Source organism: Rhodamnia argentea, chromosome 1 (genome assembly GCF_020921035.1).
Source record: "Rhodamnia argentea isolate NSW1041297 chromosome 1, ASM2092103v1, whole genome shotgun sequence".
Lineage (NCBI taxonomy): Eukaryota > Viridiplantae > Streptophyta > Magnoliopsida > Myrtales > Myrtaceae > Rhodamnia > Rhodamnia argentea.
The window spans coordinates 30,400,601-30,424,463 of NC_063150.1; the positions used below are offsets into that span (position 1 = coordinate 30,400,601).

Sequence of the window (23,863 nt, forward strand, 5' to 3'; positions counted from 1 at the left end):
TAATTTTTCTTAACCGGCCTCGCAAACACAGCTTGCCTTACCGTGCAGTTAAGGCGTCACCGGCAGGACATGTTGGCGGGGTTTTGGGCGGTGACTCGGGCACGGAGAGCTAACTCGATTTTGTTGGGCAGACTAGAGCCGCTCGACTAAATTCTTGAGCTCGGAGAACAAGGCCACTTTCGGCCAAATCGTGATGGCACGGGCTTACCCTCTCTCTCTCTATCAGTCACACCGCCACACACACACACACAAAATCAACATGGCCGAACTTTAAACTTGAGGAATGGATTGGGTCAGTCCTATTTGTGCCAACAAGCATATCCATTGGCCAGGCTAAGCCAGTTCATAGAGTAGAGAGTGATGTGCAATGATCGGAAGTGATAAATAAAGAGTTACTGACCGTGTCCGAGAAAGACAGCCGAGTTGGGATCAATCGTCTATGCTACAGCGTTTCCTATCAGCTGCAACTGATTCTTTCCAGGGTTTCCATGACTTCGTTCATCGATGGCCGGTGCTTGGGCAATACCGGAGACATTGGGATGCTGGTGCAGCTTCGTAAGGAGCATCCTTCAGAGTGCCTCTTCCGGTCGTGAGCACATTGATTCTAGTCAATTTCATTATAGACAGATGAGGCTTGACCCCCTCCCCAAAATCTACTGATCAGGCAGACGATTATGCATCATACACTGGCATTCCCGTCAAAAGCTCAACCACTATCATCCCGAGACTATGGACATTGCTCTTCATATATAAGTGACCTGGTCAAACAGAATGATGTGATAATCTAACAGGAATTTGTTAAACTTGGCTTCAGCCATGGTCAAACTAAGTCCAAAGTGCAATGTTCTCTACTACGATCACCCCAAGCATACCTGTGGCTACATACTCGGGTGCCGCATAGCCATAAGATCCAATAACCTGTGTTGTCACTTGTGATCTGTCTTTCGTCTGGACCCTTTCTTGCCAACCTAAAATCTGATATTTTGGCGTAATGCAGATTTGAAAAGCTTAGCTCGGGCCAATGACTGGTGCTATAAACTGCCTATGAAAAGAGTAGCTTGGGAACATCAAATTTCAGACGACCATAACCACAAAGGCCTCCCGACCGAAAAAATGAGGAAAACATACTCGTGAGACGAACCAGGTTTCAAAGATGCTTTGCAATGGTAACTCCTGTGTTATATGTGAAAACCTGGCCAGAATGAAAACCTGAACGCATAAGGTTTCAAATTCTTGCTGCTTCCAGAATGGAGGAGGGAATTGCAAAAGGAGGGATGTTGCAAAGTTATGTGAGTTATTTCAGGACAGGATTTTGGAACCAAATCTTAAAGGTAACAACGATGTGGTATTGCTTAATTTAACCCAAGTAGCGAACGTGAAACTTACTCAGTCCGGCAATATGTTTGGGGGATTGATATGTCTGCAGATTATTAGCCTGCCTAACAGGTGCAAGAACGTGAGGCCTTTCACTGCTCCTGTCGCAATTTTCATCCGCATGACCCATGGAAGTGGTTCAATGGCCGAGCCCCCCTGCAGCAGGAAAGACATATGTTTGTGTAGTACATTGAAACAACAAAAGACCATATTTGCAATAAATTTAAGGCAAGCATGTATATATTATCAAAGAAAGAACATAACTTCCAAAGTGGTGGTTCTTTAGAATAACCTCTGGCATGAACTCATGGACAAGAAGTAGTTCTTTATCCTCCAAACAGTATCCCATTAGCCTGACAATGTTTGGACGAGATAAGCTGCCCAGGAAGTTCACCAATGACCACAAGACGTTAATACTTTCATACCAAAATAGGGCAAAACCTCATAATTTCATATTTTTTCAGAATAAAAAGCAAACAGGCATCCCCCACAGAAAAAGAGAGGAGATAGAACGGCCAATTGTGTGATAAGAAATTAAAGAAACCCACAATGGCACCCTAAGAGCCATCTACCGTGGATGCACCCTACAAATTTTTTGTGGTAGCAAATAATCTGCAATAAAAACTGGGATGAAATATTCAATGATGCATCATCACTCATGTTCAATAGTAAATCCTGACAAATGCGGGTTGAATTTCACATGCCTTTTTGTAATTACACAACCTCAAATTCATGTAAACCAAGAAGTAAGCAAATCTAAAGTGCTCATCCTAGTTATAAAGCCAGTAAAAATCCCTCGAGCGATTTTGGCATCGGCAAAGCCAATAAAGGATGAGATTGATGACTGTATGGGTGACCATGTAGCATCTAAAACGCAGAACCAAACAAGCTTTGATATGTAACATGAGAAAAGAATGCCCTCATCTTGTGTAGTGCAAAGTTGATGTCCACCTTCCAAGAAAGACAATAGCATCTTGAGTGATGATCAATTTTGAAAAATTCAAATGCTAAATTTGATTTATGTCGAGGCTAAGTCCTTCCCTCCTCATCTTTTCCCTTTTAAAAGACTCGTATGCTAATAACATGTCAACCTCCTTTTACCAGGCGATTCATGAAAAAGAAACCACATAATCGTATTCCTTCTTCCAAGGATACATGAAGAAGGATAGATATGTTCAGTGTCTCCTAAAGTAGCATAAGTTTGGACTCAAACAATTATTTCACCTCACTTTCAGGGGCGGCCAGCATATTTTTTCACAAATAAAATATCCTCACTAAGGATGGTTTTAGTTCCTAGAACTATGTTGAGAAATTCCAGAAGTGGCTCTAATGTCATAAAACTCATATTGGGATTCAATGTTTCAGGTATATTGAAGTGGCATCCTCTGAATTTAGCTTAACAAGCAATAATATAAGTCACAATAGTTTCTGATGCAGGGCCTAAATTCCTTCTGTGGGATGCAAGAAGAGTTCCTACATTTAAAAATTTGCAGCAGGTTGCCTTCTCATCCACACACCCCCAGACGGCCACTCAAATATGCTTTCCAAAACAGATATGCCTTAACCATTTGCGTCTCATCACTTTACATCCTGACAACCTGTTCATCTCAATGGTGAAAGCAGCTCTTCTCGAACTTTTTTGACTATTTGAATCTCCAATAGTACATGCTTACAGAAACTTATATGAGCCATGTATTTCACCTAGCACCGTGCCTGCTGTTTTTTTATTTTGAATACAGATAAAATAAACACCGAAAAACTAACGGTACCAGGCGTAGGATAGGCAAATTTTCACTCTTCTACTGCATGTCTGCAGAGGACTTACACTAATCCCAGAAGTCCTTGAAAACAGAATCTCACAAGATTTTTTAATGTTTTTATGCGGACTTGAACCATGCAACGGAGAAGCAAGCTCACTTTTCTCCAAGCTCTTCCATAGAATTGCTCGTGGTCATAGGACAAGTCACGGACCCCAAGTTAAAGGATAATAGGAGCAAGCACTGTCAATTGCAATCCTAACAGAATTATCTGGTTCACATCATTGGTCAAAACCCCAGAAATACGTGTTCAGTTGGGCAACAGCATATATTCTCGAAAGGGAGAAAGCAAACTGAGATAGTGAGCTTCCAATGAAATTAGCCACACAAAACCAGAACAATCTAGCCACAAAAAAGGTCACTAAAATTTCATCCTCAGTTTTCTAAAACAAACTACGTATTACCAGCATAATAGAGCTCCTTGCTGAAAAAACAACAGTGCTAACATTAGATAATACAAAGCACATGCCACCCAAGTTTTCCTGAGAGGAAATTATTACCTTCCACTTTTTGAATACTTGCTCTCTGGGTTCAACTTTTTTATGGTAATTGGAGTCATTCGTTTGCTCTGGGAAGACCCCTAACATCAAGGCAGCCATTGAAAACTCCACCAAAAGCACCCTCGCCGAGAATTGTATCAGATCTGAAGCTTCTTGTTGCAACTTTTACCTCTGCAAAACTAAAGACTCTGACTTCTGAAGTGGGAGCAACATAACCATTTGGAATAGACTCATTCGACCTCCCTCACAAGCTCCTGCTCAGGCCAACCTCAGAAGATTACGAGCTGCTTAATAGTCACAGCTGGTACTGCTGTGATTACACTAGTGAAGAGAAAAAGATGAAGAATTTGAGCTGAAGACAGGAGCAGAGACGAGCAGGAACTAATTGAGTTAGAGAGATGTCAGCCGGCGGGAAAAAGAGTCAGGGAGCATATTCCTCCATAATCCGCTTTGTCCGTAGGTTAGAGGTTGCATGAATTTCAGGATTATTCAGAAAGCAGGAGCACAATAACTAGTAAGATGCAGAACATCAATAAGATGTATATTTATGATTCAAGCTCTTGCATTGAAACTCGACACAATATTAAGCAGACCTTCCATCCCTAATGCTCCGTTGGGACTGAGTCCATATTGCATATCATACATATTCCACAAGTACACCATAACCAATATGTTCGTTCTCGTAGCAAATGCCTACTTCTTCTCCTCGTTCATATCTGCTCGCTCAATCACATTATTCTCATTTCTCGTCACAATTTCGTTCTTATTTTCTTTTACCTCAGTATTCCAGCTAAAGCATCAAAACTTAATCTATTCATCAACCAAATGAGGAGGGTAACATAGTCCGGCCACAGGAGGAACTAAAACCAAAATTCCGTGACAAAGTTTCCTACTTGCTTTACTCATATCCAACAAAAACAACCAAATCTCAGAACTTTAACCCATGGAATCACCAGTTGAAGTTCAGAATTATCGTAAGGTGGCCAAGACCAACTGGAGATTACATCCTAAAAACGCACAAGTCATGGGTGGAAGAAAAGCAGCGCCAAACGCACACGGTAATCAGTACCTGGTTCCAGCAGCGCGGGCAACTTCAAAAATTCAATCCAACCAAACCGTAACGCCAAATCTGACGTTTGTAAAATCTCACGGCTCCACGACACAACCAATTTTCATTACCACATGATTTTGCAGCTAAACTAACTCTCAGATTGAACTTAGCAACCCAGAATTCGCTTAACTACAAAAAAAAAAACTTCCTTCGATTGAATCAATAAAGAGTTTGAATTCTTACCGAATACTGCGAAACGAAGCTAAGCCGACCTGTCGTCGTGACGCTCACAGCGCGCATGCAAAAGATCCTGCCTTTCTACTTTTTCCTCCTCACTTTCTGCCAATGCTTTTCTGTTTTCTGATCTTCGGCCTCCCCTCTGCAGGGAACAGAAGAACCCCATTAGATGGGCTGAGTGGCCTCACATGGGCCTCGAGGCTTCGAGCACCCTTTATCCACAGCCCAATTCTTACGATTCCCATTCGAAGATTTATTCATTCATTTTTTCTTTCTTTCTTTTTTTCCTTCCCTTCTTCCTTCTTTCTCTAACCAGTCCCCAGACCTCAGTGACTAGCTAGAGGCAAGGGCCGGCGAGGGCCACCAAGGTGGCCCTCACCGGCCCGCACCTCACATCTGGCCAGTCGCCTAGGTCCAACGACCAGCTAGAGAAAGAAGGTAGAAGGGAAGAAAAGAAAAAAAAGAAAGAAAAGTAAAACAAAAAATTAAAGTAAAAAGATTAAGAGACTAAAATATTATTAAAAATTGTCCACTTCAGCGTTGGTCATGCCACGTAGGACATCCGGCCTCCTTGTCGGCTATTTCCTCCCAAAATTTGCCGGACGGATTGAATGGACACAAATGCAAAAATTTTATGACTTAATTAATAAAAAAAAAGTTTAGGATTAAATTAATGCAAATTGCGTGGACTTAATTAATACGCTGGGACACGTTGTATATTAAAAAATATATATTTTATATATATACATGAAAAATGATTATTTTTATGATTCCACAAATAAATAAATAAATAAAGAGCCCTGAAATGAATTTACGCTGAAAAGGGGCACCTAACCAGCTCAAATGGGTTCACAATAGCTTATGAGGTGACCGATTCGCAGGATTCGGTAAGAATTCAAGGGGCATCCGCTCGCCTCCTGTGTAACGTGAAAAAGGAAAGCAAAGATCATTTGCCGAGCCTCCGGAGACGGACGTTGAATTGGATTCGCCTGCTAACAAGTCCCAATGGGAGCACCACGTCAAAGTGGATTCGACTCCTCTGGGAAGCTTATTTAGCACCAGTTATCGATTACTACTCCGGAAAAGAAAAATAGTTATGATTAAGATTCCGTTTATTTCGCGAAAAAATGAATGGCTCGAAAAATATTTTCCTAAAAATGGCCCTCCGTATCGCTCACGAAAAAACGTTTTTATCGTCCGCGAAAATATTCCGACAATTTAATTTAAACGCTCTTCGTTGACTAACTATTTCGGGCTTATTGTTTCACGGAAAAAAATTAGCAATTCTCGAAATAAAATGTTTTTATAAAAATGATCGCTCGTGTCGCCCACAGAAAATGAACGAACGTTTTGTCGTTTAGGAAAATAATTAACATTTTTTATTGATTAATTATCAAGCGACACAAATGATCATTTATAAAGAAATATTCATCGAATTATTTATTATTCGCAAAATCAACAACCTGAATGAGCTCGCGGTTACCTGATCAACCGGCCAAATTTACCGTTGTCTTGGAACCAAAAAAATTAAAAAAGTCTCTTCCAATGTCCAGTTAACTATAAAAAAAAAAAGAAGGCAAAGTAAGATTTCATTTAATATATCTTTTTTTAATTACAATTATAATAAGTTCTAGTTCGGCCCCATTACTATTATTATTTATCTCAATAAGACAAAGAAAAAGATCCTTCCTTTCCGTGTCCTTTGACTTCGTTTCACAATCCATCAATCATGATTGAAAGAGCGATACCTCTTTTGACCGACAAAGAGAAAGTGCAATGTCTCTTTCTGTCTACCATGCACACGTGGGGATGGCAATAATGACGAGAGACTTCCAATATTAATACATTTTTTTTAAATCAATATAAATATTATGAGGTTTTACGAAACCACGACTAAGCTTAAATTAATAGACAAAGCATATACTAAAGAGTACTCGCTTTGACACTTTTTAATCTCTACCCTCTACATTTCAAGGCCCCACCCAAAGAGCTATTTTACATGCTGCACACCTCAAATGTTTTGTAATGTTGTGTCAGTGTTAGTGCTTAATGTTATTTCAAATAATTCCAATAAGACTTTCAAGTAGAGTAATTTCTAAATTTTGGCAAAACAGTCATAAGAAAACCTAGAATCCTGGCCGGAACACGCCTTTTGATAACCTAAAGATATCGTCGTCATATACAGAATTATATTCTCTTACATCGCAACGAACAAAAGGGTTGAGATTTGATACTTGGATATAACTTCCATCAATGATCCAATCAATTATGAATCTATCAAGCTAACAAATACGCTTCTCCGGTGGGAAAAGTCAAAACAGCTCGAGGAGAAATCCCCCGACACGCGTGTTCTTGTGTTTAGAAATATCTAAATGTGGTGTCCCAAGATTCTAGATAATTTGAAATTTATTCACTTCAAACACATAAAGAAATGACTGAAAAAAAAAAAAGGAAAAGTACCCGAGGGAAGATCAGGAACTCTACACTCTCTTTTTCAAGAGAATAGAAGCGATTTTCCCCACCTTTGGCCGGAGTGAGTTACTGAGGTACCATCAAGCAGCCTAACCACTAGTCAAATGCCTTCGGGCCGTATACTTGGGTAAAGTCAACGATCGGAGCACTTGTTCCTCTCCGATCGGCCCAAGCGGCGAGCGGAGTGCCGGCCGAATGAGCACCGGTATCAAAGCCTTCGAAAATGGGATAACCCATATGTTCTGGGCTGTGGTAAGGACCTTTTTTTTTTTCCTTTCATTTGCATTTCGCTCGCGAAAGAAGGCCGACCTCCGCACACTTGGAGGGAATCGAAAATGGCTAGCGAGATCACCACCGTCGGTGACTGTTCCTCTTGTTCATTATGTGTATCCTGTTCGTAGTATTCACTAAGGACCTTGGACTTGCTACAATGGCTCCCTGAACTTTCTCCCTAAGAATAGCACGACTAAACATAACTGGCCTGGCTTGCTGAGTCATAACGACGGTGACATAGGGATCGGATATTGCTTTACAAAATCCAAATCCTGAAATGGAAGGAGAAAGGTTGTCTCCCCGGTGAACAGCATTACACACCTGCAACTAGTGGAGATGCTGACTAAAGAATGAGTGGCCGTGCCAGAGAAAGTTCACCTGGTAGCCGGCCACGTCGCCGGTCATAGCTGTAAAAAAAATAAATTACATAAAAAAAAAGTTATTAAAAAATATTAAAATATCATTAAAAATTGTCCACATTAGCACCAGTCATGCTGTGTAGGAGATCGGCATCCATGTCAACGATTTTTGATCAAAATTGGCCGGATAGACTCAATTGGTAAAATGTGAAAAGGGTTTATGACACAATTTTTGGCGTCCATGTCAAAGATATTCGGTTGAAGGGACTCAATTAGCAAAATGTGAAGACTCAATTGGCAGAATCGAAAATTTAAAGGACTGAATTGATAAAAGTGCAATAGGTTTAGAACTTTCGAGGCAATTTCTTCCTGTACAAGCATGACATATTTGAGCACGAACTGTCGGCTTCTCTTTTTCTCGGAATCGAATGCCTCGACTTAGATTATCTCCCAGCCTTGCTTCAGCTAATCCCTCGGCATACCCGATATGAACACACCCCGAAGAAAGTATGCGCTTCTCGATTTGACCAAAAAGTCAACCTTTAACCTATGGATGCATAATATAATGAGATGCAACCTAAATCCTAACGGAGTATAATGCTCTAATGTCTACATGAGGAAGGGTTGCTATGAGCGCGAGGCCATATAAAAATCGACTATACTTTTTTTTTTTCACCACGGATCGAATCATGCCATTAATGATCTAAGTAGCATCGACACCAACACGCGATATGCGACACGATATGTCGACACGTCATTCTAAAAAAATAGAGAATTTCAATACATTGAAATACGTTATATATTAAATGTGTATTTTTACATATACATCATAAATTATATCGTTGATGAGTTTCTTCTTCTTTATTTGTTATATCACGATTATTATTATTATTATTATTATTATTATTATTATTATTATTGTTGGCTGAGTATATTATTTTTAGAATGGTTGGGTATATAACTTAAGTATATATATTTCTGATAAATTTATATTTTGATCCCTAACAAATGCTTAAAATTAGCTGGTGCATGTCAAAATGACATGTCGGAATCTTTGGACTGAGTGTCACTAGCGTATCTAGAGCGCCGACCACGGATCGGTCGCATGTCGGAGAATGTGTAGCACACGACACGTAGACCTCCATAAAATGTCGGTGATTCATAGTTGATGAAGAAGCCGACCCTTGAAACGATTTTTATTCCGGCGTCAACATGTCAGTATGCCAAAAGATAAAGAACAACAAATTAGCATTCAATCCGTAAAATTCGAACCCACAATGAAACGAGAAAGAAAGTTGGTTTTCCTGGTGCCACGTGTATTAATCAATTGCTGCCCCTTCTTTTTCCCCTAATTTTTTTTTTATCTTTTTTCTTACCCTATTTCTGCTTCCATTAATAAGAGTCGAATTGTTGCAAAACTTGCACACGAATCATATAAAGCATTCGCAGAAAGTCATGGCATAGGCTTCAGCCGCAAAATTGCAAATGTGCTGCGCCACGTACTTAGATGCGTGGATGCCACCGTGTGTAAAACTTCCACCACCTTGAGCCAGAGTCATTGGCAAAGACACTTGAGAGGCGCTTCGTTCTATTCATCATGTTTCCATCAAGTAAGTCACGCCCTATGATTTCAATGTTTCTTTTCATATAGGCCTCTTGTGCTCCGTGAGAACGACCTATCGAGACGTATTTTCGAGTCTATTAAATGAGTTAGGAGATGGAAAAAATTATCGAAAGAGTTATAAATCAATTGTACTTGTGCCAATTCAGTCCTAAACTTTTTAATTTGGCTAATTTAATTCTAAACCTTGACAATTCGTCAATGTTGTCCACTCGAACAATTCGAAAAGGAATTTGACAACATGGGCACGGGCCGTTTTACGTAATGTGGTTGACCTCGATGTGGAAAATTTTTTAATTCTTATTTTACCTTTTCCTTTTCCTTGTTTTATTGTTAAGGGCTCATTGGCCCTTAACAATAAAAAGAAGAAAAGAAAAGAGAAAAGAGAAAAAGAAAAAATTTGGTAAGAAAATAAAAAATTTCAAAAAATTTCAAAAAATTTCGAAAAATTTCGGTCGTGCCACGTAGGGATGACAACGTCCACGTCATCAACCTCAGGCTAAAATTGATCAAGTGGACTACAATGACAAATTGTCAAAAATTTTATGTCCGAATTGGCTAAACTAAAATATTTAGGACTGAACTGACACTAAATATAATAGATTTAAAATTCTTTTGGTAATTTTCCCATGGAAGGGTTAGTCCAACGTGGGCCAACAAGCGAATCCATCGGCCGAGCTAGTTCACGCATAAGTTCGTCACGGCCCAGATAGTCTGATGCACTCAAAGGCTTGACCCTGACTATTTAACTCAGGATGAAGCGAGAAATGCAGCTACACACAATAGACACAGAAGCACTACAGCAATTCCCATCCAATCCACATACACGAAAAATTATTGTCCCTACAAAGTTACAAGATCTGTGTACAGAGCAATTGTTGCCAAAGTGTGCCGGATAAATGCCGTCCCGGAGACATATCGAGAAAAGGACAATGCCTCGTCCGGATGGTTCTGCGACATCCAAACCATTCACCGAGAAGAGCTCGGGGACCCTCTACAGCGTAAATAAGCTTGAGCCGATTCCTGGGATGACTAAACATCACTCGCCAGGGCTGCTGAGTAGCTACAGTAGTGACCACGATAACTTACTCTACATTACTCGCATAGGTTTACTAGTCTTATGTATTTTATACATGATGCACACAGGATCAAACTAGCTTCGCTTCTGCAGCAAAACTAACTTTATTTGCTCAACCGAACTATGTAAGTTTACAAGTCTATGTATCCTGTTCGTAGTATCACACTAGTACAAAGCAATTATTGATGTTGCGAGTGTCAAACAAACGCCATGGCCAGTGCTTATCAAGAAAAGGAATACATTTTCCCAAGAATTAACCCAATGCCTCATCTAGATGGTCCGGAAACATCCGAAACAGTCAAACTGAGGACCTTGGACTCAATACAATGACTGCCAGGCCTCCCCCACCCCCCAAAAGAATAATACAGATAATATCAGAACCGACTCCCAGTACGTCTAAACATAACTGGCCAGGCTTGCTGAGTCATTACGACAGTGACATCGATAACCTATACTGCATTACAAAAAGTAGTCACCTGGACAAACAGCATTTACATAGAATAGAGATGATGAATCTGCGATGGGCGCAGGTGAGGAATAAAGAATTACTGACCGTGTCTGAGAAAGACAGCGAAGTTGGAATCAATCGTCTAGGCACTAGTGTTTTCTATTAGCTGGAACTAATGCGTTCCAGGGTCTGAACGACTTCGTGCATTGACGGCCGGTGCTTGGGCGAATATTGGAGGCATTGAAATGCAAGCGCTGCTACGTCAAGAGCATCCTTCAGAGGATACCGCCCTTCCAACCGAGAGTCCATGATTCTTGTCAATTTCCTTTTAGAAAGATGAGGCTTGACCCACTCCACCAAAATCTGCTGATCAGTCGGACGATTTGCATCATATGCTCGCATCCCTGTCAAAAGCTCAACCAGTACAACCCCGAAACTATAGACATCACTCTTCACATATAAATGACCTGTTCAACCAGAAGGATGTGATACTCTAACATGAGTTTGCTAAACACAGCTTCAATGATCACCCAATCTATTCAGAAAACCCATAATATTACCTGTGGCTATGTACTCCGGTGCTGCATAGCCATAAGTTCCAATAACCCGCGTTGATACATGTGATCTGTCTTCGTCCGGACCCTTTCTTGCCAACCCAAAATCTGATATCTTGGCATTATAGGACTGTCAAAACACATGCCAAACAAAAGGTCAAAGCGGATAAGGTTACTTTTAACTGCTAGTGTGATCTATATATGGGTAAACTTGGACTGTGCAAACTTAATAAGCTAGCTAGGGCCCATGGTTACAATTATAAACCAACTATGAAAAGAGTAGCTTGGGAATATACATTTTCAAATGACTGTACTAAAGAAATCCTCCAATCAAAAAACAAGGAAAACATACTCGGAAGCCAGATTTGGCGAACCAGGTTAATCATCATTTTGAAGATGCTTTGCCATGACAACTCCCGTGTTTTATGTGAAAAACTTGCCAGAATGAAAGCCTGAAAGCATAAGGTTTCAAATTCTTGCTGCTTCCAGAATGGCAAGAGGGGATTGCGAAAAAAGAGGGATGTTGCAAACATCTGTGAACAAGCACAGAAGATTTTGGAGCCAAACTTTAAAGGTAACAACAAGGTGGTATTGCTTAATCTAATCTAGATAATGAAAATTAAACTTACTGAGTCCAGCAATATATTTGAGGGCTTGAAATCCCGGCAGATTATTTGCCTCTCTAACTGGTGCAAGAACGCCAATCCTCTAGCTGCTTCTATTGCAATTTTAAGCCGCAAGACCCATGGAAGTGGTTTAATGGCTGAGCCCCCTGCAACAGGAAAGACACATGATTCATGTAGTACGCTGAACAAAGGAAAGACCATAGTTGTCATATATTCAAAGCAGGCGCGTATATAATGCCCAAGAAAGAACCTCACTTCCAAAGAGGTGGTTCTTTAGGGTACCCTTTGGCATGTACTCATAGACAAGAAGTAGTTCTTTATCCTCCAAACAATATCCCAATAGCCTGACAATGTTTGGATGAGATAAGCTGCCCAGGAAGTTCACCTCCGACTGCAAAAAGTCATCAATCCCATCTCAAATAGGCAAAAATAATTTCAAATTTGTTATAAGTATAACGAAGCAAACACGCATCACCTGAAGGAAGAGAGAGGAGACAGAACGATCAATTTATGTGAAAAGAAATTAAAGAAACCCACAATGGCACCCTAGGGACATCTAGCATGGATGCATGCTAAAAATTTTAGATGTTAACAAATTTATCTAAGATAAAAACTGGGATGAAATATTCAACGATGCATCAGCACCCATGTTCAATAGTAAATCCTCGCATGTGATCCACATGGTTGGATTTCATTTGGCTTACTGTACACAGCCTCATATTCATGAAAATAGCCCGGGGAGTAAGCAAATTTTAAGAGCTCAACTTATTTATAGAGCAAGTAAACATCTCTCACATGATTTTGCAATCGGCAAAGACAATAGAGCATAAGATTGATGGCTGTAAGGGTGACCATGTAGAGTCTAAAAATATAGAATCATACAACTCTGATGTGCAACAGGATAGAAAAGAATGCACTCCTCTCGTGTAGTAAACAGTATATGCCCGCCTTCCAAGAAAGACAATAGCACCTTGAGTGATGATCAATTCTGAAAAATGCAAGTGCTAACTAGATTTATGAGGAGGCTAAGTCCTTCCCTCCACACCTTTTACCTTTTAATAGACTAATATGCTAATAACATGTTGACTGCCATTTACCAGGTGACCCATAAAAAGGAAGTGGCAGGATCTTATTCATTCTTCCTTTAGGCTAGTGGAGAAGAATAGTTATCTCCAGTTTCTCCTAAAGTAGCACAAGTTTGGACTCAAAACAGTTATGTCACCTCACTTTCAGGGCCGGCCTGTATATTTATCCAGAAATAGATTATCCTCACTAAGGCTGGTTTTAGTTACTAGCGGTATGTTGAGAAATTCTAGAGGGCGGCTCTAATGTCATAAAAATTATGTCGGGATTTGATGGTTTCATACACATTGTAGTGACATACTCCGAGTTGAGCTTAAAAGGCAAGGATACAAGTCATAATATTTTCTGATGCAGGGCATAAAGTCCTCTGAAATGCAAGAAGTTTCCTAGATTTGTAACTTACAAACTATCACTGGACTTTAGCATATTATTTATAGACAATGAACAAGATTCAGAATATTTCGACCAAAAAAAAAAAAAAGATTCAGAAGACTGTTCTACTCCAGCTCTCAAGAACCTCAAAGATAGAAGCTAAGCAGGCAAAGTTTCTCTCCTACTTGTTTCCTACACTTCATGCTGTTTGGCTGCTGGAAAACGAACATACATGTAATATGCACTACACAACATAGATGTAACTGTGGGACAAGATTGCGGAATCTCGAGATCTAAATCAAGAGCAGTGTATCTATTGATCAAATGGTCCGGGGATTTGCAGCAGCTTGCCTTCTCATCCACACACCCCCTTACCATCACTTAAACATGCTTTCCAAAACAGATATGCCGTGACCATGTCTCATTGCTTTTCATCCCAATAACTAGGGGTGTGCATGGTCCGAGCCGGTCCGGTCCCCAAATTTTCACGACTGGTGATCAGATCGAGACCGGCAGTCCAATCCGGTCCCAGTGAAACCGCTAACATCATCTACTTATAGAAATCTAACCCTTAGATTTAAATCAACAACTTCCAATCTCAACCATCTAAACTAATAAAACATACACATGACCATTGTACAACCATCACATGTGTACTCATAATCCTAAAAAAATGAGAAAAGACTAAATTAGGAAGAAAAACACTTAAAACAATTGAAACAGAATTTACACTTGTACTTCACTGAATCCAAGCGCGAACAAAGGCAAAACACAGATTGAGTCAAGAGAAAACACGATCAGAGACTGCATATCAATAAACACGATCGGAGGCTGCGTTGAGAAGACGAGACGCAAGCGTCGAGTGAGAGGAGAGGAGTGAGTGTCTAGCAGAAGATGGGGAAATTACATTAACTAATTCTTCAAAAATTTCTAATTTTTTTTCTAACTATATATATAAATATATATATATATTCTAGCGGTCCAATCCGATCACATCCACCATGGAACCGAGGACTAGACTGCCCTCCTAAAGGACCGGACCAACCAACCCGGCCAGTCCGGTCCGGTCCGGTTTGCTCACCCCTACTAATAACCTGTTCAGCACATCTGCTAAGGCAGCTGTTCTTGAAATTTTTTGACTATCTGAAGGTCCAATAGTACATGCATACGGAAACTTATATGGGCCATGTATTTCAACCAGCACTGTTCCTGCTGTTTTGGTTGGAATAGAGATTAAAATAAAAACTGGTGAATTAACGGCAGCAGGCGCAGGATAAGCCAATTTTTACTCTTCTATTGCATGTCTAGAAGACAAAAACAAACCCAAAAACAAAACAAAATAACCCCAGAAATCCTTGAAAACAGAATCTCACAAGATTTATTGAATGCTTTTATATGGACTTGACCCATACAATGGAAAAGCAAGCCGACTTTTCTCCAAGCTCTTGCCAGGACATGCTCCTAGTTAGAGGATATGCACTGTCTTCTCCTAAATAATGCAATCCTAAACAGGTCCGCATCATTGTTAAAACCCCCAGAAATATGTGTTCAGTTCGGTAACGACGTAAATTCTCGAAAGGAAGAAAGCAAACTAAGCTTGAGCATCAAATGAAATTAGCCACACAGAACCAGACCAATCTAGCTACAAAAAAGGGCACTAACATATATCCTCTCATTCTCATCGCTCTACAATAAACCACACATCTGGACGTGATTCTTCTCCCACCATCATGATAGAGCTTCTTGCTAAAAATTCCATAGCGATGACATTAAATACCACAAAGAACATGCAACCGGAGCTTTCCTTAGAGAACTAAGATTACCTGCCATTCTCGAAATCCCTGCATGCTCTCTGGGTTCAATTTTTTTATGGCAATTGGAGTCATTTTTTTGCTCTGCGAAGACCCCTTTTCATCAAGGTAGCCCTTGAAGACTCTACCAAAACCACCCTCGCCAAGAATCGTGTCAGATCTGAAGTTTTTCGTTGCAACTTTCAGCTCTGCAAAACTAAAGACCCTAACTTCTGAATTGGGAGCAACATAACCATTGGGAATAGACTCATTCGACCTTCCTCCCAAGCTCCTGCTCAGGCCATCCTCAGAAGACGATGAACTGCTTATAGTCAGAGCAGGTCCTCCTGTGATTACACAAGTGAAGAGAAAAAAGGTGGAGAACTTTCCATGAGCTGAAGACAGGAGCTAGAGATGAGCAGCAACTAATTGAGTTGTAGAGATATCAGTTGGTGGGAAAAGAGTTAGTTAGGGTAGTTAGAATCTGAAGTTGTCATTGGACGAGTGTATAAAGCATATTTACTTTGTCTATAAGTTAAGGCTTGCATGAATTTCAAGACAAATCAGAAAGCAGGATCACAATAACCAGAATAACAGGAAGAATATCTAGAAGATGTATAGTTAGGATTCGATCTCTTGCATTGAAATGCCGACACCAAACAGCCCTTTATCCCGAATGCTGAAACCATTGGGACTGAGTCCATCTTGTATGTCAAACATATTCCATATGTATGCCATCACCAGTATGCTTCATTCTCGTAATAAATGCCTTCTTCTTCCCCCCTTCATATCCACCTCTTTCAATCGGATTATTCTCATTTCTCTGTCTCTACTTCTTTGTAATCTCTTTTTACCTCAGTATTCTAGCTAAAGCATCAAAAAATTAATCCTTTCATCCAATGAAATGCCCAGCCCAAATGCGAAGGTAACAAATTCCATCATCAGGAGGCAATGAAATCAAAATTGTGTCAAAAATTTTCCTACTTGCTAACCGATGCCAACAAAATCAACCAAATATCAAAACTTTAACCCGTAGAATCACAATAGAAGTTCAGAATTACTATAAGGGAACAAAAACCACCTGCATTCTCAGGACAACCAGCTGGAGACTACATCATCCTAGAAACGCGCAATCCATGGTGTAAAATACACCAAATGAAAACAAAACAAGAAAGCACGAAAAGAATTCCAGAAGAAACAAGGGAATTACCACGTCTAAGATGACCAGTGAAGCTAGGAGTTGGATAGTCAGGAACTCCCCAGCAAATTCCCATGCGAAGATTTATCTTCCCTCCTCCTCAAAACGAAGTCTTTCAAGCTTCAACGAAGAAGAAGAAGAAGATGGGTAAGTGTGAAAGCAGAAAAAAGGGCTCTTTCCTCCGATGCTGATCATGGTTCATGAACTAATATCACTCGGAATCGTTTTTGTCAAATCTCGTAAACAATTTCGATTCATGGGGGTCTCATTTCTTCTCTCTTTCGTTCTTTATTTTGTTTTTCATATTCTTTTTGTGCGGCAACAGAATTTTCTCAGAAGAGAGATAGAGGATGGTTTTCTTTGACTTGTGCTGCTTGGATTCCACTGGTGCAAGACGCTGACTTCGAGTCCACGTGGGGGAGGAGGCAAAATGGGTAGAACAAGAATTACGAGAAAGCGAGGGAAACAAGCGAGAGGTAAAAGGAATTTAACTGTGCGAACTTCAGTATAATATATGGGGAAAATTTCAAAAAAGGCCTCAAATGCCCTCACTTTCTCAAAAAAGGGTCCAAAGTGAATTTTGTGTCAAATAAGGGCCTCAAATGCCTTCTGTGTTTCAAAAAGGGGCCTGGCTAGGGGGTTTTGGGGTCTTTTTACATTTTCTGATTTATTTCCTTTGTTCTTTCTTTTTTTCTTTACTTTTTCTTTTTTTTTTTCCTTCCCTCATCGGCGGCCGTGGGCTGAGCGGCCTCGCCGGCGGCTGCGAGGCCAGCCCTCTCCTAGGCAGGCCGGCCTAGCGGCTGTCGGCGAGGGGAGCCCTTGCCAGATCGGGCAAATCCGGCCACCATTGAATCCCACGCAAATCTGGTCCACCGGCTGTGGTCGCTGGCGTAGGGCAAGGTTCTCCCACCCAGCCCAAGAGACGGCGACCCTTGCCCAACGCAGGCCGAGGCTGGTGGTGGTGCATTTGAAGATGTTCGCGTACTGGAGACGGCCTCCCTCTGTTCTGTCCTGAGGTCCATTTTTTCGAACGCAGTTTTGCTTTTCTTCGCTACCAAAACCACTGCACAGTCCTTGCTCGATGACACTCAGATTCGATCTCCACTTGTGCGTAGATTTTTACTGGAATTGGACCGGCACCCGACCCAGTTACACTCCCTCTGCTTCCCCCACAGTCCAATATTCTCCGTCTATATCTTTCTCTCACTGCAACGTCCCTTTCATCGCCTACGAAGAACTGTAGCCGGGCCTCCCTTGGGCCGACGTCGAATGAGGGTGATGGTCGCCCTCGCTTGGGTTGGGCGGGCGACTCTTGCCCTTCACTGCAGCATCGACTCTTAGACAAAGACCAATCCAAAAGGGAGATAGCTCCGGGCGAGGTATCAGATCATGTTATTGGAGGCAAAAACAGATGGGGGCTCGATGCTGTAGAGGAAGAGGTGGAGGAGCAGGTGGCCCAGGAGGAGCTTCTTATTCTTGACGGCGGCAGCGTGGCCGAAGATGGCTATGATTTGAGCATGGGCTTGCTGGATCTGGGTAAGGGAAGGGCGCGGGCTCGGTGGGAGAGAGAGAGAGAGAGAGAGAGAGGAGAGAGAGCGGTGGTGGAGGAAAAAAAAAAAAAGGAAAGAACAACGGAGATGGCGACGATTTGAGCATGGGCTTGCTGGATCTGGGTGAGGGAAGGGCACGGTGGGAGAGAGAGAGAGGAGAGAGAGCGGTGGTGGAGGCCTAAAAAAAAAGGAAAAAGTAAAAAAAAGGAAAGAACAAAGGAGATAAATCAGAAAATGTAAAACGACCCAAAACCCCCTGGCCAGGCCCTTTTTTGAAACACAGAAGGCACTTTAGGCCCTTATTTGACACAAAATTCACTTCGAGCCCCTTTTTGAGAAAGTGAGGGCATTTGGGGCCCTTTTTTTGAAATTTACCCTAATATATGTGATATGTTTACTGAATATTCTAAAATTTATCACGGAAATATAATTGATTTTTAAAACTTGTAAAACGTGCAATCGAATCCTACTATTAATTCCGTTCAATTTGCAACTTTTTTAAATATTTTCTCTCTCTACGTGGCGATGGCGTGGCAAAATGTCTTCGTTTTCATCCAAATTTTATTTTTAATATAATTTTTATTTAAATTAATTTAAAAATAAGCTAAATTTTATATTAAAAAAAAAAAGATGCAAAGCGGAACAAACCAGCACACCCTCGCCATTGGTTGGCAAGGGTCGCCCGGCCTCGGCGATGGTGGGGTCCCGGCAGCAAGTGTTTTTCACCCTCGTTGTTGGTTCTACTTCTGCGGCATGCTTTTTTAAAATTAATTTAAATAAAAAGTATATTAAAAATCAAATTTGGACCAAAACAACGTCGTTTTAATCACGTCATCGTCACGTAAGAAAGAGAAGATATTTGGAAAAGCCACATCAGCATTTTCCGTTAACCAAATTGGACGGAATTAATTGAATAACTCGATTGCATCAATTTGACAAGTTTGGGGACTCATTTACAAGTTTTAGGACTCAATTACACTTTCATGATAAGTTTTAGAACTTCTAATAAACATATCCTATAATATGTTGATGTCAGGAAGTTGGATGGCAAGAGAGGAAAAATAACATCGGATGGTTGTAGAAAAAATAGTAACCGACAAACATTGAAGGAAAAAAATGACTATAAAATTGTTAATTTTACTGCTAATTAAAGAAAATCCCGACATTTGCTCATTCTTGAGAAGCATCCTTTTGATGTCTCGTCCTACATTTGCTCATTCTTGAGATAGTAACAGGAAAGATAAAGTTTAGCTGCAACAGGATTTCACCAAATGACATGATCTTGTTCATCCTGAATGGACGACTGAGCGGCTCTTTGCTTTACATGACTCCATCAATAACCCAACCATGTCTCAGAGCTCAAACATCACTGTGAGAATCGACCGAACCAGCATAAAACTTACTGGAGATTGATTGCAGACCGAGTACCACATGAACAATTCCATGACGGCAATGAATATGATGAACTTCTGCTGGTGTTCAGAGCCCAAGCATGAAAAAAAGAAAAAGAGCTCAGACAGTTGAAGAGCTACAGACTTCTTATGTAAACCTTTGATTGCTGAGAGAATCAAATATTAACCATAGAAACTGTACTTGTTAAAGAAAGTAAGATCACATCTCAAGTGACAAGCCGATGCATGTACGGATATACACGTCGTGACTATTCCGAAGGACTCAGGAGAGAACACAACACCGAGTAACTGCTGGGTACAATGGAGATGAACATTCACAGCCCAAGATCAATCCTGGGACAAATGGAAAAATGTGGAGCAAAAGACTTTGATGACCAAGTCACGCCAAGCACGAACAACAGAATAAGTGAATTCAAGCATCCCTAGGTATTTTATTAGCATTGGCAGCTTCTATTGATTCTAGTGCTTCCACGACTTCAGTCATGGAAGGCCGCTTGTTAGGAGTTCTGCGAACGCATTTTAAAGCAAGCCGTGCTATTTGGTATGCAGAATCTATACAGTAATTGTTCTCCAATCTAGAGTCCATTATAGTCTTCAGTTGTCTTTTACTGGATAATAGGGGTCTGGCCAACTCCACCAAAAGATGTTTCCCTTTCGGACGGTCCGTGTCAAATGCCCTTAAGCCTGTTAGTAGCTCAAGCGACACCACGCCGAAACTGTAAACATCACTCTTTACATAGAGATGCCCTGTAAAATCCAAGAGTGTTAGGTGTTGCTGCGAAGCGCCAAAAATACATTCCTGATACAACTCCTTTTATTGTCAAAATTCAAGACTGAACATCCGTTCAGCACCGAGTCACCAGAAAGCACGTTACAATGGAAAATGTTGTATTGGATTACCAGTCCGTATGTATTCAGGGGCAGCATAGCCCATGGTACCCATAACCCGTGTTGAAACATGCGACTGCCCCTCTGGAGGACCAGACTTCACCAATCCAAAGTCCGAGAGTTTGGCCGTGTAAGACTGCAGAAGAGCCGGACAGCGGATTAGACTTGGTTTCCAGCCCAAACATCAATTGCAAACTCTCATGAATCTAGCAAAAAATGTTATGAAGATATCTAAAAGAAGCTGTCGGCTGGTTCATGGTCTCGTCTCATGTTTTAAACTTAATATCAAATTTAAGGACAGATTTGCAATCAACAGCAGATCTCTCATCAATTAAGCAGAGGGAAGCATAGGATCTCCACTTGCTACAATGACTCTTCTCCCTAGTTAGAGGGCACAATTCCAGGTCTTCAAAAGGAAATACTAGGCATGTCATTGTCATCATTATCCTTCTCCCAAGAACTTGACTAGACTAGTGATAGACTTCACATGAATTTTATGATACAGGGCCGTAATCAATATGAGGAGGATAAGATATTAACCCCATCTAACAAAATATTTGAAGTCTTGAAATCCCTGAATATCAGTTTCCTCTCAGAACTGTGCAAGAAAGCCAGGCCTCTGGCAGCCCCGACCACAATCTTGAGGCGTACATCCCACGGAAGATGAGCATTGGAACCCTCTGTACCAGAGTAACGGACAGTGTACAATGTGAGTAACGCTTAAATACCACATTTAAACTAGCTTGAATTTTGAAATGAGGACATTCGTCAACTGTGACTGGCAAAATGATCAAGAAGATATGCTAAACTTGGCATCGTTAAGATGACTCTTCAGAAATTCACAAATCAATTACGCCACTTACTTCGGAATAGGTGGTTGTTCAAGCTGCCCTTTGGTATGAACTCATAGACAAGAGCTAAAGTTTCATCCTCTTGACAAAATCCCAGGAGCTTGGCAAGGTTAGGGTGAGATATCCTTCCGAGAAACTGTATCTCCGTCTACACAACAATTGGAAAATAAGCAACAGAGATGCTCCCACATTGTGAGTATTAAAGATATGAAAGGAATTTAAGCCCCCACAATAGACCAGGTAGAATGTTTTTCAGCTAAACTAGTAGTTTGGCTGAAGATCGTCGTCATTGCGTGTCTTGTGACGAAAGTTGCGTATTTATATTGGTAAAATGTACTTCAGATCATACTAGCCTAGAAAATATCAAGCTTGCAAGAAACCAGTAGTAGATATCCAGAACCATAGAATTTTGAAACTGAAACCAATTATAATTTGCAATTGTACATGGATCGTGAAGACTTCGCGAAGATCGTGAACATACTGGCAGGCAATAGCACTCAACAAATAATGCTACCCAGTCAGGCATCAGCAATACTGTTGTACGCTGACTACTGCCATCATTTTGGACCCTAACAAAGCCGGAGGCAATCAATGAACTATCAGGAATATCTATCTGATCTCTCTGTAACCAAAATCTGCGGTGACTCCACAAGGGCCCTTTCCTAAACAAAATTGTAAGGCAAGGCCACTACTCAGGGAAACTACTGGAATAACCAACTTCAGTTACATATGGATTTGTGGTTCACATAGCCATCGTGATTTGGGTTGTCTAGTAGTCCTGCTCCTGCTATTTTCATCGACACAGTAGAGTTGGGCATGACAAGCTCCCATCAGTACCATCATGCATTTTGGTTGCTTCTTTTTCGTAATCGATAAAGCAAGCTAGTTCTTACCAGCCACTCTCTATACCCTTGAGTACCATCCGGGTTCAATTTTTTCACAGTTATTATAGTCTTTGTCCTTCCAGACTGTTGCTTCCCATGAAGCATCCCTTTATAGACACAACCGAATCCTTCCTCTCCAACCAGCGCATCGCCTCCAAAGTTTTTGGTTGCCTCTTTCAACTCCGCAACAGTGAAGACGGTCAAGCTGGATTCTGCCAAAATCTTTCTCTCTCTAGAGGCCTGATGGCCGTGGGCAGCCACCAAGTCATGGCTCTTGCTGTCAGAAGATGATGAATCAGTGATTGTCAACTTCATACCTGCAGTTTCCAAAAGGAAAGAACAGAGAAAATTGCTTCAGACGATCACAAGAGGAAGATTAAGACTCCAAACTGAAGCACAAAGATCCAGATACAAAATAGATATCCAGATGAAGAGCACTCTCGCAAAACTATAAGAGTACCTGATTTGAGATAACCAGTAAAGCTAGGAGTAGGGAAGTCAGGAGTACCATAACACACCCCCATCTCTCTCTCTCTCTCTCTCTCTCTCTCTCTCTCTCACAGCAGGAACTACTTTCCTCTTCCTTGCCTCTCCCAAATCTTATTTCCCCGGAAGTAGAGGACATTGACTTGTTCTTACATTTAGACAAATGAAACCACTCGAATGTCCTTCGATGCTGATATTTTCTGGACCACCAAACACTGTCCGCAGAGAAGCAGCCTGGCTTCGCACATCGCTTTCCACACAAAATTCCAATGCATTTACGTATTGACTCACCGTCGACTTCTACGGATAGGAAACAAAAAGGGACAGTTCGTCGATGAGGCAAAGAAAATTAGATCCCTCTGCGTTAAAAAAGCTCACCTTTAGCCATGTATGTATGTGCTTTGGGCACTCATTGAGCATATTTAATACGAATTTTTTTTTTTTAAAATCTGATTACACATGACAGGAAAAAAAAAATATGAAAAGTTGCAAACTTACTTTTAATAGCTTTCGACAGTATTTTTGGGTCGCGTTTGTTAACAAAAAACCTTTAGAAAATTGATGAGAGCATGCAACAGATGAGATTTACATCCGTACTTTACCTTAGACTGCTTTTCCAGATTGTTAAACAAGAAGAAAATTGAACGGTTGACAATAGACAAACTGTATGCATGTTTGCTCTCATGCTCTCTCTATTTTCAGTTCACATCTTTCGTTGGCAGCTCACCGCATTCTATGATTTTGTCATTTTCTGCTTATGTCCTCCTGCGAATTCAGTACATTATGTCTTGTCGTAAATGAGAACTGCTGTAGTGGCTAATGAGCAAGTTTGTCTCTCGTGAATATTTTCTTCATCTGCGTGATTTTGATGATTAACAAAGGTTCTCTCTTCCTCTTCAAAGGCCGGTAATTTTTGATACTACGACTTCACGACATTCG

General features: G+C 40.9%; 2 protein-coding genes across 11 annotated transcripts; both read right to left on the reverse strand.

Moving 5' to 3' along the window:
* Positions 1 to 291: 291 nt before the first annotated feature.
* LOC115743867 (probable serine/threonine-protein kinase PIX13) lies at positions 292 to 8,834 on the reverse strand. Of its 8 annotated transcripts, XM_048272976.1 has the most exons (9): positions 8,822 to 8,834; positions 5,815 to 5,817; positions 3,692 to 4,001; positions 3,200 to 3,345; positions 1,667 to 1,751; positions 1,436 to 1,530; positions 1,129 to 1,192; positions 873 to 975; positions 292 to 653 (listed from the first exon to the last, which is right to left on the reverse strand). In XM_048272976.1, the coding sequence occupies exons 3-9, from the start codon at positions 3,788 to 3,790 to the stop codon at positions 499 to 501; spliced, it is 747 nt and encodes a 248-aa protein (XP_048128933.1). In that variant the 5' UTR covers positions 3,791 to 4,001; positions 5,815 to 5,817; positions 8,822 to 8,834; the 3' UTR covers positions 292 to 498. The 8 variants fall into 8 exon arrangements, 4 of the variants coding, with proteins under 4 accessions (XP_048128933.1, XP_048128909.1, XP_048128955.1 ...); XM_048272952.1 differs by lacking the exons at positions 5,815 to 5,817; positions 8,822 to 8,834 and adding an exon at positions 4,986 to 5,230; XM_048272998.1 differs by lacking the exons at positions 5,815 to 5,817; positions 8,822 to 8,834 and adding an exon at positions 4,986 to 5,230 and having other exon boundaries at positions 3,200 to 3,346; positions 3,692 to 4,012.
* Positions 8,835 to 10,867: 2,033 nt separating this feature from the next.
* Positions 10,868 to 23,076, reverse strand: LOC115743904 (probable serine/threonine-protein kinase PIX13). Of its 3 annotated transcripts, XM_048272863.1 has the most exons (8): positions 22,899 to 23,065; positions 22,448 to 22,755; positions 21,558 to 21,702; positions 16,866 to 16,888; positions 12,666 to 12,801; positions 12,414 to 12,556; positions 11,791 to 11,914; positions 10,868 to 11,697 (listed from the first exon to the last, which is right to left on the reverse strand). In XM_048272863.1, exons 1-8 carry the CDS (start codon positions 22,960 to 22,962, stop codon positions 11,393 to 11,395), a joined length of 1,248 nt encoding a protein of 415 aa, XP_048128820.1. In that variant the 5' UTR covers positions 22,963 to 23,065; the 3' UTR covers positions 10,868 to 11,392. The 3 variants fall into 3 exon arrangements, with proteins under 3 accessions (XP_048128820.1, XP_030534758.1, XP_030534756.1); XM_030678898.2 differs by lacking the exons at positions 21,558 to 21,702; positions 22,448 to 22,755; positions 22,899 to 23,065 and adding an exon at positions 15,689 to 16,002 and having other exon boundaries at positions 16,866 to 17,210; XM_030678896.2 differs by lacking the exons at positions 10,868 to 11,697; positions 11,791 to 11,914; positions 12,414 to 12,556; positions 12,666 to 12,801; positions 16,866 to 16,888 and adding exons at positions 19,959 to 20,562; positions 20,716 to 20,839; positions 21,244 to 21,383 and having other exon boundaries at positions 21,567 to 21,702; positions 22,899 to 23,076.
* Positions 23,077 to 23,863: the final 787 nt, after the last annotated feature.

What these genes read in the sequence shown, in the direction of transcription:
- LOC115743867 (XM_048272976.1), bottom strand. Translation starts at nt 3,790, where the DNA reads ATGGCTGCCTTGATGTTAGGGGTCTTCCCAGAGCAAACGAATGACTCC. An exon ending in CAAGGACTTCTGGGATTAGT is followed by an intron (nt 1,752 to 3,199) that starts GTAAGTCCTCTG and finishes CTTCCTGGGCAG; the next exon opens with CTTATCTCGTCCAAACATTG. An exon ending in AAACCTGGTTCGTCTCACGA is followed by an intron (nt 976 to 1,128) that starts GTATGTTTTCCT and finishes CCAAAATATCAG; the next exon opens with ATTTTAGGTTGGCAAGAAAG.
- LOC115743904 (XM_048272863.1), bottom strand. Translation starts at nt 22,962, where the DNA reads ATGGGGGTGTGTTATGGTACTCCTGACTTCCCTACTCCTAGCTTTACT. An exon ending in CCTATTCCGAAGTAAGTGGC is followed by an intron (nt 16,889 to 21,557) that starts GTAATTGATTTG and finishes TCCAACTCCTAG; the next exon opens with CTTCACTGGTCATCTTAGAC. An exon ending in ACCGGAGTACATAGCCACAG is followed by an intron (nt 11,698 to 11,790) that starts GTAATATTATGG and finishes CTGGTTGAACAG; the next exon opens with GTCATTTATATGTGAAGAGT.